This window comes from Delphinapterus leucas, chromosome 11, assembly GCF_059928025.1.
Source record: "Delphinapterus leucas isolate spDelLeu-1000000601 "Yukka" chromosome 11, BTC_Dleu_Yukka2, whole genome shotgun sequence".
Taxonomy (NCBI): Eukaryota; Metazoa; Chordata; class Mammalia; order Artiodactyla; family Monodontidae; genus Delphinapterus; species Delphinapterus leucas.
Window position 1 is genome coordinate 92,968,635 of NC_143139.1, and position 14,317 is coordinate 92,982,951.

Here is a 14,317-nt window from a genome sequence, read left to right on the forward strand (position 1 = left end):
ACATCCGACTTCTCAGAAACCATGCAAGCAAGAGGAAAATGAAGTGAAATATTTAAAGTGTTAAGGAAAAAAACCCTGCCAACCTGGAATCCTGTACTCTGCAAAATTATCCCTCAAAAGTGAAGGAGAAATGAAGGCTTTCTCAGACAAACGAAAACTGAGGGAATTTGTTGCCAGTATATCTGCCGTGAAGAAATGCTGAAAGAAGTTTTTTAGAGGGAAGGAAAATGATACAGGTCAGAAACTTGGATCTACATAAAGAAAGGAAGTGCATCAAAGAATGAATCAGCGAAAGTAAAATAAAAAATTTTGTTTTTTTATTCTTAATTGATCTAACAGATAGCAGTTTGTTCAAAATAATAGTAGCAATGTGTGTGTATATACATATACACACATACACAAGTGAAATGAAATGAATGATGGCAATGATACAAAAGACAGGAGGATGGAATTAGGAATATTTTATTATTATAAAGTATTTGCATTACCCGTGAAGTGGTATAGTAATATTTGAAAGTAGACTTAGATTAGTTGTAAATGTATATTTTAAACTCTAGGGCAACCACTAAAAAAAGTACAAAAAGTACAAAAAGAAGTATGATTGATATGTTAAGAAAGGAGAGAGAATAAAATCACATAAAATGCTCAATTAAAACCACAAAAGGCAGAAAAAGTTTGGAAGACAAAAGTAGGATAAAAGGGGACTTCCCTGGTGGTCCAGTGGTTAAGAATCCGCCTTCCGGTGCAGGGGACGTGGGTTCGATCCCTGATCAGGGAACTAGGATCCCACATGTCGCGGGGAAACTAAGCCCACACGCCACAACCACTGAGCCCATGTACCATAACTAAAGAGAAGCCCATGCGCCACAACAAAGAGCCCGGGTGCTGCAACTAAGACCTGACACAGCCAAAAAATAAAAATAAATTAAAAATAAATAAATATTTTAAAACATAGGAACAAAGAACAGGCCAACAAATAGAAAACAGAACAAATATGGTAGATATTAATCCAACTATATCAATAATCACTTTAAACATGAAAGGTCTAAATATGCCAATTAAAAGACAGAGATTGCCAGAGTAAATCCAAAAACAAGATCCAAAATACTTTGTCTATAAGAAACCCATTTTAAATATAAATAAATATATAGATTAGAAGTAAAGGGATGAAGAAAGATATACCATACTAACACTAATTAAAAAAAAAAAGTATATTTCACTTAGAGCAGACTTCAGGTCCAAGAAAGTTATCAGGGATAAAGAGGGGCATTATATAATGATAAAGGGGTCAATACACCAAGAAGACTTAACAATCTTAATGTGTATGTGCCTAACAGAGCATCAAAATACATGAGGCAAAAAAAGAATTGCATGGACAATGAATCCATTGATGAATCTACCATAATAGTTAGAGACTTTAATACTCCTCTGTTAGAAAGGGACAGATCCTGCAGACAGAAAATTAGTAAGAAAATAGCTGAACTCAACAGCATCATCAATCAACTGGATATGTGCCCTTTCCTATAACCAACAATGAACAAGTGGAATTTGAAATTAAAAACACAATACCATTTATATTAACAAAAAAACGAAATACATAGGTATAAATCTAATAAAATATGTACAAGATCAAAATAAGAAAAACTATAAAACTGATGAAATAAATTAAACAACTAAATAAATGGAGATATTCCATGTTCACAGATGGAAAGGCTCAATATTGTCAAGACGTCAGTTCTTCCCAACTTGATCGATGCAGTCCCAATCAAAATCCCAGCAACTTATTTGTCAACATTGACAAACTAACTCTAAACTTTACATGGAGAAGTAAAAGACCCAGAATAGCAAACCCAGCATTGAAGGAGAACTGACACTACTTGACTTCAAGACTTACTTACTATAAAACTACAGTAATCAAGACAGCGTGGCATTGGCCAAAAAAACAGACAAATAGATCAATGGAACAGAATAGAGAGTCCAGAAATAGACCCACATAAACAAAGTCAATTGATTTTTGACAAAGAGGCAAAGGCAATACAATGGAGCAAAGATAGACTTTTCAACAAATGGTGCTCGAACAACTGAACATCCAAACGCAAAATAACGAACCCATACACAGACCTTACATCTTTCACAAAAATTAAGTCAAAATGGATAACAGACCTAAATATAAAACTCCTAGAAGATAACCTAGATGAGAAAACCTAGATGACCCTGGGTTTCGCAATGACTTTTTAGATACAACATCAGAGGCATGATCCATGAAAGAAATAACTGATAAGCTGGACTTCATTAAAACTTAAAACTTCTGCTCTAGAAAGGACAATGTCAAGAGAAAAAGAAGACCAGCCACAGACTGGAGAGAATATTTGCAAAAGATACATTTGATAAAGGACTGTTATCCAAAATATACAAAGAAATCTTAAAACCCAACAATAAGAAAACAAACAACTCAATTAAAAAATGGGGCAAACACCTCAACAGACACCTCACCACCAAACAAGATATACAGGTGGAAAGTAAGCATATAAAAAGATGTTTAATATCACGTTATTAGAGAACTGCAAATTAAAACAGGGAGATATCACAGTATACTGGTTAGGATGGCCAAAATCCCAAACACTGACAACACCAAATGCTGCTGATGATGTGGAGCAACAGGAACTCTCATTCACTGCTGGTGGGAATGCAAAAGGGCACAGCCACTTTGGGAGACAATTTGGCAGTCTCTTACTATACTAAACATACTCTTACCATATGGTCCAGGATTCATGCTCCTTGGTATTTACCCAAATGAACTGAAAATACATGTCCACACACAAAACCCTGCATATGAATGTTTATAGAAGCTTTATTCAAAGTTGCCAAAACTCAGAAGCAACCAACATGCCCCTCAGTAGGTAAACAGATAAATAAACTGTGGACATCCAAACAACAGAATACTATTCAGCGCAAAAAAGTAATGAGCTATCAAGCCATGAAAACACATGGAGAAACCTTAAAGACGTATTACTAAGTAAAAGAAACCAATCTGAAAAGGTTACATACTTTATGATTCCAATTCTATGACATTCTGGAAAAGGTAAAACTAAGGAGATAGCAAAAGATCAGTGGTTGCCAAGGACTGCGGGGAGAGAGGGATGAATAGCAGCACAGAGGGTTTTTAGGGCAGTGAAACTATTCCGTATAATACTATAAGGGTGGACACATACCATTATACATTTGTCCAAACTCATAGAATGTACAGCACAAGGAGAGAAACCTAATGTAAACATGGGCTTTGGGTGAATGTGATGTGTCAATTTAGGTTCATCAATTATAATAAATGTTCCACTCTGGTGATGGGGAGGTTGTGCATGTGTGGGGACAGGGAGGGGTATGTGGGAACTCCGCACTTTCAGCTCAATTTTGCTATGAACCCAGAACTGCTCTAAGAATAAAGTTTATTAATTTTAAAAATAGATCTTTGATACTTCTATTGTGCAAATGTGCTTTCAAATAAGTAGAGGGGCCCCTAGGGCCCTTCCTTGCTGGAAGCCTTGCCTCAGCACACATAACTTACCAGGCTGTGCACCAACGGGTTGGGACTCAGATCTGTCTCAGCAATCCCTTGGTTCACCTGCTGTATGGAGCCAGTGCAGCAGGCTGGGAGGTGAGTCTGTTAAGGAAACTTTCTGGGTGATGACTACACACAAATAGAACAGGATGGGGCGAGCCTGTAAAGAAAAGCAGCTCACTGCCTTACTGTGCTTTTTTTTTTTTTCCCCACAGTTCATTTATTTATTTATTTTTTAAAATTTAATTAATTTTTTTATACAGCAGGTTCTTTTTTTTTTTTTTTTTTTTGCGGTACGCAGGCCTCTCACTGTTGTGGCCTCTCCCGCTGTGGAGCACAGACTCCGGACGTGAAGGCTCAGAGGCCATGGCTCACAGGCCCAGCCGCTCCACGGCACGTGGGATCTTCCCGGACCGGGGCACGAACCCGCATCCCCTGCATCGGCAGGCGTACTCTCAACCACTGCGCCACCAGAGAAGCCCACAGGTTCTTATTAGTCATCAATTTTATACACATCAGTGTATACATGTCAATCCCAGTTGGTGCAATTCATCACACCACCACCCACAACCCCCCCACCACTTTACCCCCTTGGTGTCCATATGTTTGTTCTCTACATGTGTCTCAATTTCTGCCCTGCAAACTGGTTCATCTGTACCATTTTTCTAGGTTCCACATATATGCGTTAATATACGATATTTGTTTTTCTCTCTCTGACTTACTTCACTCTGTATGACAGTCTCTAGATCCATCCACGTCTCAACAAATGACCCAATTTCGTTCCTTTTTATGGTTGAGTAATATTCTATTGTATATATGTACCACATCTTCTTTATCCATTCGTCTCTCGATGGGCATTTAGGTTGCTTCCATGACCTGGCTATTGTAAATAGCGCTGCAATGAACATTGGGGTACATGTGCTTTTTTGAATTATGGTTTTCTCTGGGTATATACCCAGTAGTGGGATTGCTGGATGATATGGTAATTTTATTTTTAGTTTTTTAAGGAACCTCCATAATGTTCTCCATAGTGACTGTATCAATTTACATTCCCACCAACAGTGCAAGAGGGTTCCCTTTTCTCCACACCCTCTCCAGCATTTGTTGTTGTAGATTTTCTGATGACGCCCATTCTACCTGGTGTGAGGTGATACCTCATTGTGGTTTTGATTTGCATTTCTCTAATAATTAGTGATGTTGAGCAGCTTTTCATGTGCTTCCTGGCCATCTGTATGTCTTCTTTGGAGAAATGTCTATTTAGGTCATCTGCTCATTTTCGGATTGGGTTGTTTGTTTTTTTTAATATTGAGCTGCATGAGCTGTTTATATATTTTGGAGATTAATCCTGTGTCTGTTGATTCGTTTGCAAACATTTTCTCCCATTCTGAGGGTTCTCTTTCCGTCTTGTTTATGGTCTTCTTTGCTGTGCAAAAGCTTTGAACTTTCATTAGGTCCCATTTGTTTATTTTTGTTTTTATTTCCATTACTCTAGGAGGTGGATCAAAAAAGATCTTGCTGTGATTTATGTCAAAGAGTGTTCTTCCTACGTTTTCCTCTAAGAGTTTTATAGTGTCCGGTCTTACATTTAGGTCTCTAATTCATTTTGAGTTTATTTTTGTGTATGGTGTTAGGGAGTGTTCTAATTTCATTCTTTTACATGTAGCTGTCTAGTTTTCCCAGCACCACTTATTGAAGACACTGTCTTTTCTCCATTGTATATCCTTGCCTCCTTTGTCATAGATTAGTTGACCATACGTGTGTGGGGTTATCTCTGGGCTTTCTATCTTGTCCCATTGACCTATGTTTCTGTTTCTGTGCCAGTACCATATTGTGTTGATTAGTGAAGCTTCTTAGTATAGTCTGAAGTCAGTGAGTCTGATTCCTCCAGCTCTGTTTTTTTCCCACAAGACTGCTTTGGCTATTCGGGGTCTTTTGTGTCTCCATACAAATTTTAAGATTTTTTGTTCGAGTTCCGTAAAAAATGCCATTGATAATTTGATAGGGATTGCACTGAATCTGTAGATTGCTTTGGGTGATATAGTCATTTTCACAATATTGATTCTTCCAATCCAAGAACATGGTATATCTCTCCATCTGTTGGTATCATCTTTAATTTCTTTCATGAGTGTCTCGTAGTTTTCTGCATACAGCTCTTTTGTCTCCCTAGGTAGGTTTATTCCTAGGTATTTTATTCTTTTTGTTGCAATGGTAAATGGGAGTGTTTCCTTAATTTCTCTTTCAGATTTTTCATCATTAGTGTATATAGGAATGCAAGAGATTTCTGTGCATTAATTTTGCAAACTGCAACTTTACCAAATTCATTGACTAGCTCTAGTAGTTTTCTGGTGGCATCTTTAGGATTCTCTATGTATAGTACCATGTCATCTGCAAACAGTGCCAGTTTTACTTCTTCTTTTCCAATTTGGATTCCTTTTATTTCTTTTTCTTCTCTGATTGCTGTGGCTAGGACTTCCAAAACCGTGTTGAATAATAGTGGTGACAGTGGACATCCTTGTCTCCTTCCTGATCTTAGAGGAAATGCTTTCAGTTTTTCACCATTGAGAATGATGTTTGCTGTGGGTTTGTCATATATGGCCTTTATTATGTTGAGGTAGGTTCCCTCTATGCCCACTTTCTGGAGAGTTTTTTTCATAAATGGGTGTTGAATTTTGTCAAAAGCTTTTTCTGCATCGACTGAGATGATCATATGGTATTTATTCTTCAATTTGTTAATATGGTGTATCACATTGATTTGCGTATATTGAAGAATCCTTGCAACCTTGGAATAAATCCCACTTGATCATGGTGTATGATCGTTTTAATGTGTTGTTGGATTCTGTTTGCTAGTATTTTGTTGAGGATTTTTGCATCTATGTTCATCAGTGATATTGGCCTGTAGTTTTCTTTTTTTGTGACATCTTTGTCTGGTTTTGGTATCAGGGTGATGGTGGCCTCATAGAATGAGTTTGGGAGTGTTCCTTCCTCTGCAATTTTTTGGAAGAGTTTGAGAAGGATGGGTGTTAGCTCTTCTCTAAATGTTTGATAGAATTCACCTGCGAAGCCATCTGGTCCTGGACTTTTGTTCCTTGAAAGAATTTTAATCACATTTTCAATTTCATTACTTGTGATTGGTCTGTTCATATTTTCTATTTTTTCCTGGTTCAGTCTTAGAAGGTTATACCTTTCTAAGAATTTGTCCATTTCTTCCAGATGGTCCATTTTATTGGCATAGAGTTGCTTATAGTAGTCTCTTAGGATGCTTTGTATTTCTGCAGTGTCTGTTGTAACTTCTCCTTTTTCATTTCTAAGTTTATTGATTTGAGTCCTCTCCCTGTTCTTCTTGATGAGTCTGGCTAATGGTTTATCAACTTTGCTTATCTTCTCAAAGAAACAGCTTTTAGTTTTATTGATCTTTGCTATTGTTTTCTTTCTTTCTATTTCATTTTTTTCTGCTCTGATCTTTATGATTTCTTTCCATCTGCTAACTTTGGGTTTTGTTTGTTCTTCTTTAGTTCCTTTAGGTGTAAGGTTAGATTGTTTATTTGAGATTTTTCTTGTTTCTTGAGGTAGGCTTGTATAGCTATAAACTTCCCTCCTAGAACTGCTTTTGCTGCATCCCATAGGTTTTGGATTGTCGTGATTTCATTGTCATTTGTCTGTAGGCATTTTTTGATTTCCTCTTTGATTTCTTCAGTGATGTCTTGTTTATTTAGTAACGTATTGTTTAGCCTCCATGTGTTTGTGTTTCTTACGTTTTTTTCCCTATAATTCGTTTCTAATCTCATAACGTTGTGGTCAGAAAAGATGCTTGATATGATTTCAATTTTCTTAAATTTACTGAGGCTTGATTTGTGACCCAAGATGTGATCTATCCTGGAGAATGTTCCGTGTGCACTTGAGAAGAAAGTGTAATCTGCTGTTTTTGTATGGAATGTCCCATAAATATCAATTAAATCTATCTTGTCTAATGTGTCATTTAAAGCTTCTGTTTCCTTATTTATTTTCATTTTGGATGATCTGTCCACTAGGATAAGTGAGGTGTTAAAGTCCCCCACTATTATTGTGTTACTGTCAGTTTCCTCTTTTATAGCTGTTAGCAGTTGCCTTATGTATTGAGGTGCTCCTATGTTGGGTGCATATATATTTATAATTGTTTTATCTTCTTCTTGGATCAATGCCATGATCATTATGTAGTGTCCTTCCTTGTCTCTTCTAACATTCTTTATTTTAAAGTCTATTTTATCTGATATGAGTATTGCTACTCCAGCTTTCTTTTGATTTCCATTTGCATGGAATATCTTTTTCCACCCCCTCACTTTCAGTCTGTATGTGTCCCTAGGTCTGAAGTGGGTCTCTTGTAGACAGCATATAGATGGGTCTTGTTTTTGTACCCATTCAGCAAGCCTGTGTCTTTTGGTTGGAGCATTTAATCCATTCATGTTTAAGGTAATTATCAATATGTATGTTCCTATGACCATTTTCTTCATTGTTTTGGGTTTGTTTTTGTAGGTCCTTTTCTTCTCTTGTGTTTCCCACTTAGAGAAGTTCCTTTAGCATTTGCTGTAGAGGTGGTTTGGTGGTGCTGAATTCTCTTAGCACCTTATGGAAGTTCCCTTGTATGTTATTTGTCGTTTTACCCTTGCTGCTTTCAATAAGTTTTTCTTTGTGTTTAATTTTTGCCAATTTGATTACTATGTGTCTCGGCGTGTTTCTTCTTGGGTTTATCCTGTATGGGACTCTGCGCTTCCTGGACTTGGGTGGCTATTTCCTTTCCCGTGTTAGGGAAGTTTTCGAATATAATCTCTTCAAATATTTTCTCTGGTCCTTTCTCTCTCTCTTCTCCTTCTGGGACCCCTATAACATGAGTGTTGTTGCGTTTAATGTTGTCCTAGAGGTCTCTTAGGCTGTCTTCATTTCTTTTCATTCTTTTTTCTTTATTCTCTTCCACAGCAGTGAATTCCACCATTCTGTCTTCCAGGTCACTTATCTGTTCTTCTGCTTCAGTTATTCTGCTGTTGATTCCTTCTAGTGTAGTTTTCATTTCAGTTATTGTATTGTTCATCTCTGTTTGTTTGTTCTTTAATTCTTCTAGGTCTTTGTTAAACATTTCTTGCATCTTCTCGATCTTTGCCTCCATTCTTTTTCCGAGGTCCTGGATCATCTTCACTATCATTATTCTGAATTCTTTTTCTGGAAGGTTGCCTATCTCCACTTCATTCAGTTGTTTTTCTGAGGTTTTATCTTGTTCCTTCATCTGGTACATAGCCCTCTGCCTTTTCATCTTGTTTATCTTTCTGTGAATGTGGTTTTGTTCCACAGGCTGCAGGCCTGTAGTTCTTTTTGCTTCTGCTGTCTGCCCTCTGGTGGATGAGGCTATCTAAGAGGCTTGTGCAAGTTTCCTGAAGGGAGGGACTGGTGGTGGGTAGAGCTGGCTGTTGCTCTGGTGGGCAAAGCTCAGCAAAACTTTAATCTGCTTGACTGCTGATGGGTGGGGCTGGGTTCCCTCCCTGTTGGTTGTTTGGCCTGAGGCGACCCAACACTGGAGCCTACCTGGGTTCTTTGCTGGGGCTAATGGTGGACTCTGGGGGGGCTCACGCCAAGGAGTACTTCCCAGAACTTCCACGGCCAGTGTCCTTGTCCCCACGGTGAGCCACAGCCACCCCTGCCTCTGCAGGAGACCCTCCAACACTAGCAGGTAGGTCTGCTTCAGTCTCCCCTGGGGTCACTGCTCCTTCCCCTGGGTCCCGATGCACACACTACTTTGTGTGTGCCCTCCAAGGGTGGAGTCTCTGTTTCCCCCAGTCCTGTTGAAGTCCTGCATTCAAATCCCAGTAACCTTCAAAGTGTGATTCTCTAGGAATTCCTCCTCCCGTTGCCGGACTCCCAGGTTGGGAAGCCTGATGTGGGGCTCAGAACCTTCACTCCAACGGGTGGACTTCTGTGGCATAAGTGTTCTCCAGTCTGTGAGTCACCCACGCAGCAGTTATGGGATTTGATTTTACTGTGATTGCACCCCTCCTACCGTCTCATTGTGGCTTCTCCTTTGTCTTTGGATGTGGGGTATCTTTTTTGGTGAGTTCCAGTGTCCTCCTGTCGGTTACTGTCCAGCAGCTCGTTGTGATTCTGGTGTTCTCGCAAGAGGCAGTGAGAGCACATCCTTCTACTCTGCCATCTTGGTTCAGGGCCCTCTGTGCTGTCTTTTCATTAATTATTTTCTCTGCGAACATTCACACTTCTTTTATCTTGTGTTAAATGAGTTGCTTTATAAATTATATACAAAAATTAACCATATTCTAGACACCTTGGAAAATATAAAAAGAATCATCTATTACGCTACCACCCTAACAACTTGTTAGGTTTTCGGGAGACTTCCTTCTAGCATTATGATATACACACATTTTTACATAATTATAATATCAGTGGATGCCTATTTTACTACTCTGACTTCTCTCCTACTCATTATTATGATTATTTTCCATAAAGCTAAATAATCTTCATAATATTTTAAATGGCAGAATACAAATCCATTTAGAGAATGCATCTTAATAGACTTAACTGTACCTTGGCTATTGAATATTTAAGTTGTTTATAATTGTTTTACAAGTACAGATAATGCTGTGATGCACACAGTCACACAGAGAGCTGTTTCTGTCAGGTGAAGGATGCCTGGGTCCAAGGGCATCTCAACCTTGTTTATCACTGTTGAAATCGCTGCTCAGTTCAATGCACCCTCTTACTACCCTCTCTACGTTTGCATTTCTTTCTGTCTTAGCCTCAATTGGTCTATTATATATCCTTTGTAAAAGCCCCATAATCCTACCACTCCTCATTGCCTTCATATATAGCAAGGTTCACTGTTACTTCCATTACCCTCAAGTGTTCTTACAAATCAGAGGATACTTGACAAATGGAGATGCCAAGGAGGGACATGACAAATCATAGGAAGTGAAATGGATTACTTAGGTTGAGATAAGTGTAGGATTAAGAAGAAAGAGGGTACATTAGAAAAAGGCCCAGGAAAGTGAGACCCTGAAATAGATCCTGATGGGATCATTTGTGCTCATCTTGAGAAGGGTTTCTGAGAGGCATGGAAAGTGAGGTGATGCAGAGGGATACATGCAGTTTGGTTGGCAGGAGGATGACTTGAAGGTAAATGAGCTCTATATAAGATGGAAAGACAGGGTTATTTATAACCTGAGAGGGTCTTTATTTGCTGGATGAGTTCTATGGTCCCCCAGAGGCGGGATTCTGTGGGTCCCTGAGATACAAGGTTCAGGGTCAGAAATGAGATCAGGATCAATAAAGGCAGAGTCAGAGAAGAAAGATGCTGGTAGAGCCTGGATGATGTCAGAAGGGGCAAAGTCTGGGCCCAAGTAGAGGTGCTGGCAGTGGCAGATGAGAAGAGGAAAGGTCAAAGGGAGTAAAAAAAAAAAAAAAAAGAAAGAAAATGAAAAGAAAGAAAAAAAAGGGAATTCCTTGGTGGTCCAGTGGTTAGAACTCTGCACTTGCACTGCCGAGGGCCTGGGTTCAATCCCTGATCAGGGAACTAAGATCCTGCAAGCTGCGGTGCAGCGTGGCCACAAAAAGAAAAAGAAAAAAAATTTTTTTTAAAGTTGGGCACTCAGCTAACTAGTCTGAGGGCAGAGGGCTGGACTACAACTTAGTTTCTATCTATAAGTTTAATTCTTTGGAAGGCAGAAGGGAAAGAAAGAGACAATGGGGTAAAAAGAACATTTTTTTCTCTTCTTCCCCATTCTTTCAATGAATATTTCCAGTATGTCTCCCTTTAGGGCTCTTTCTGATTATCTTAGTAAAACAAACTCAAGACAAACAATCCTTCACAGCTTCATATTCTTTTAAAGGACAGGTAGGGCTTAAGTAATTGAAAAAAATTAACAAACATATAAGAAACGAGCTAGTAAGTGGTGTATGTTATAGACTCGAGCCCAGGTTACACCTCTGCACGGGTGTGTTTGGTCTCTACTGCAGACGGCACCACAGAAGGATACAGGGTGGACTGTCCTCCAGATTCTTCCTCATGGCATCCTTCATTGCTTTCCGTGCAGTGAATGAGACAGGCAGGTGCTCATCTACTGGCACCATTGGCAAGGCAGTGAAATTGATGACATCCATGTTCCTGAAATCAGCCATTGTCCAGTTTCTTGTAAACTGACAAACAGTAAGTTTCCACTTTTAAGAGCCTCTCATTCCTCACTACAATCTTGTTTTCTGTTCCACCAGCCTCCTGGGAATCACAAATAGCATACAACCATCTTAGAAAGCACAACCACGCTCATCTTGTAAGCAGGGCTGATAGCGAGATACATGCTGCATGTTAATGGGGAATAAAGGCTTTTGTCTGAGAAGCCCATTTTTTAAAATTTTTATTGGAGTATAGCTGATTTACAATGTTGTGTTAGTTTCTGCTGTACAGCAAAGTGAATCCGTTATACATATACATATATCCATTCTTTTTAGATTCTTTTCCCATACAGGTCATTACAGAGTATTGAGTAGAGTTCCCTGTGCGATACAGTAGGCCCTTATTAGTTATCTATTTTATATATAGTAGTGTGTATATGTCATTCCCAATCTCCCAATTTATCCCTCCCCTGCCCCTTTCCCCCTTGGTAATCATAAATTTGTTTTCTACATCTGTGACTCTATTTCTGTTTTGTAAATAAGTTCATTTGTACCATATTTTTAGATTCCACATATAAGTGATATCATATGGTATTTGTTTTTCTCTTGTCTGACTTACTTCACTCAGTATGACAATCTCTAGGTCCTCCCATGTTGCTGCAGATGGCGTTATTTCATTCTTTTTTATGGCTGGGTAATGTTCCATTGTATATGTGTACCACATGAGAAGCCCACATGTGTACATTGTATATGGGTACCACATTCTTAACAGAGAACTTCAAGGCATATATACTTTTGCTTTCTACCTGCTGATCCCCACCACCCCCTGATGAGAATTATTCTGGTTTTAAAAATAAGGCGGCTAGGGAATTCCTGGTGGTCCAGTGGTTAGGACTCGGCGCTCTCACTGCCAGGGGCCCGGGTTCCATCCCTGGTTGGGAAACTAAGATCCCGTAAGCCACACGGTGCGGCCAAATAAATAAATAAAAATAAGAAGACTAGACTGCTGAAAAGACGGGGCTCCAGACCATCCAGCAAGCCAGTTTCCAAGTTAGAAATCCAGTCAAATCTCTTTGGCTCTCTGAGCCTCACCTGTAAAGTCAGAGATTTGGATTAGGTCCCTAAGCCCCTTTGCAGCCCTCAGATGCTGGGCTTCTATGATACTGGGTCCATCTCCTCAGCATGAGGCTCCTAATCTAGCTGAGGCTTTCTGCTCCCTTTCAGGAAACTGGCCCCACACTACTTTTCCTCCTGGATTTGTAATATTCTGGCCAGAGTGCTCTCCTGGGTCCTTGCTTGTTGGCCAGGAGGAGTTCATCACTACCATCTGTGGGTCCTCCCTGTCCAGAGCCTGGTGGTATAGGCCTGGTTATAATGAAGTAAAAGGCTCAGACCTGCCCTCAAGAAGCTCATACATAATGGAAAGACAGAGAAAAGGTATAGTTTGATGGAAAACTTAACCGAGGTGTCCTTTCACCACAGTCTCCTTTCTTCTCCTTTGGTGCATGCCTTCTGCTCTGCTGTCTTCTCCCCAGCCATCCATCCTACATGCCTGCCCCACCGAACTTTTTCCTGATCCCTGCCATGGTGTGCGCTTTATGCCTCTATGCCTTGTACATGCAATTCCCTCCATTCAATCAGTCCAGGTGATATGTCTTTTTGGAAAACCTTCTTGAATTACTCCAGGCCATTAATACCACCCCTTTTCTGTGAAGTCCAGGATTCTGCTTTCAACTCTCTATTACAGCACTTACAATACGGAACCAGAATTTATTTGCTTCTACGTCTTTCTCCATTAGGCAAATTACTCTCTAGGAATTAGATTCACTCAATATTTGATTCCATTTTTAACTCACTCACCATACTTCTTTCTGGTCCAAAGAGGCTATCCACTTTGGGCTGTCCTAAGTCAGTTGGATTGTAGGAAAGGTTGGCCCAGGCTCAGGTCAAAACTATTATTTCCTGCCTCCTGCTCCTAGTCTTTAGCCATACAGGCAAGGGGGTGAGGGTAAAGAGGAGGCAGGTGCATTTTAGGGCTTCTCACTTTTATCCACCCACCCACCCATCCCCGCCAGCATGACTGGAAAACTCCATGTTCTCTGAAAAGCCAGGCTTAGGGGGACCCTGTTAAGAAGCCTCTTGCTTTAGCTTAACATTATTACCCATGCCTAACAGGAGAATTGAATATTATGCTTGTTAAAAGACACATTTAAAATACTCTGTTCCCTTCTGAAATTTTCATCATATCATTTTAGGATAAGTATTCTCTGAAGCATGATAAGTTTTTACTGTCACTATTTGGGGAGAAAAAATGGGTGGGGGAGCAAACTAACTTTATTGAATATCCACCCTGTGCCCAGCACTGTGCTGTATATTAGGGGCAGGTGAGTGGAAGAATAAAAAAACGTTCTGCCCTCATGGAGCACATATTCTGGCAGCTGAGATTTGAAAGTCCGTTGTTTAAAGTTAACACATTTTAACTTAAACATGTTAAACAAGTTAAAACAATGCTGACTTTGGAGTCAGACAGACTTTTGTTCAGTTTAAACTTCAGTCATTAAATGACTACTTACTGACTGCCCAACACAGCCAGCAATGTGTCCCTACTTGGGGACAGGT

The 14,317-nt window shown here is 39.5% G+C and overlaps 1 protein-coding gene across 1 annotated transcript in view; it reads right to left on the reverse strand.

Annotated features, from left to right (window-relative positions):
- The window catches only part of FAM227A (family with sequence similarity 227 member A), an 80,897-nt gene extending 68,153 nt beyond the window's left edge, over positions 1-12,744 (reverse strand). The window contains exons 1-2 of the mRNA XM_089921328.1: positions 11,566-12,744; positions 3,563-3,645 (exon numbers count right to left, since the gene is read on the reverse strand). Of these exons, the coding sequence (XP_089777454.1) occupies positions 3,563-3,645; positions 11,566-11,707 (225 nt within the window). The 5' untranslated portion in view covers positions 11,708-12,744. The remainder of the gene's footprint in view (positions 1-3,562; positions 3,646-11,565) is intronic.
- Positions 12,745-14,317: the final 1,573 nt, after the last annotated feature.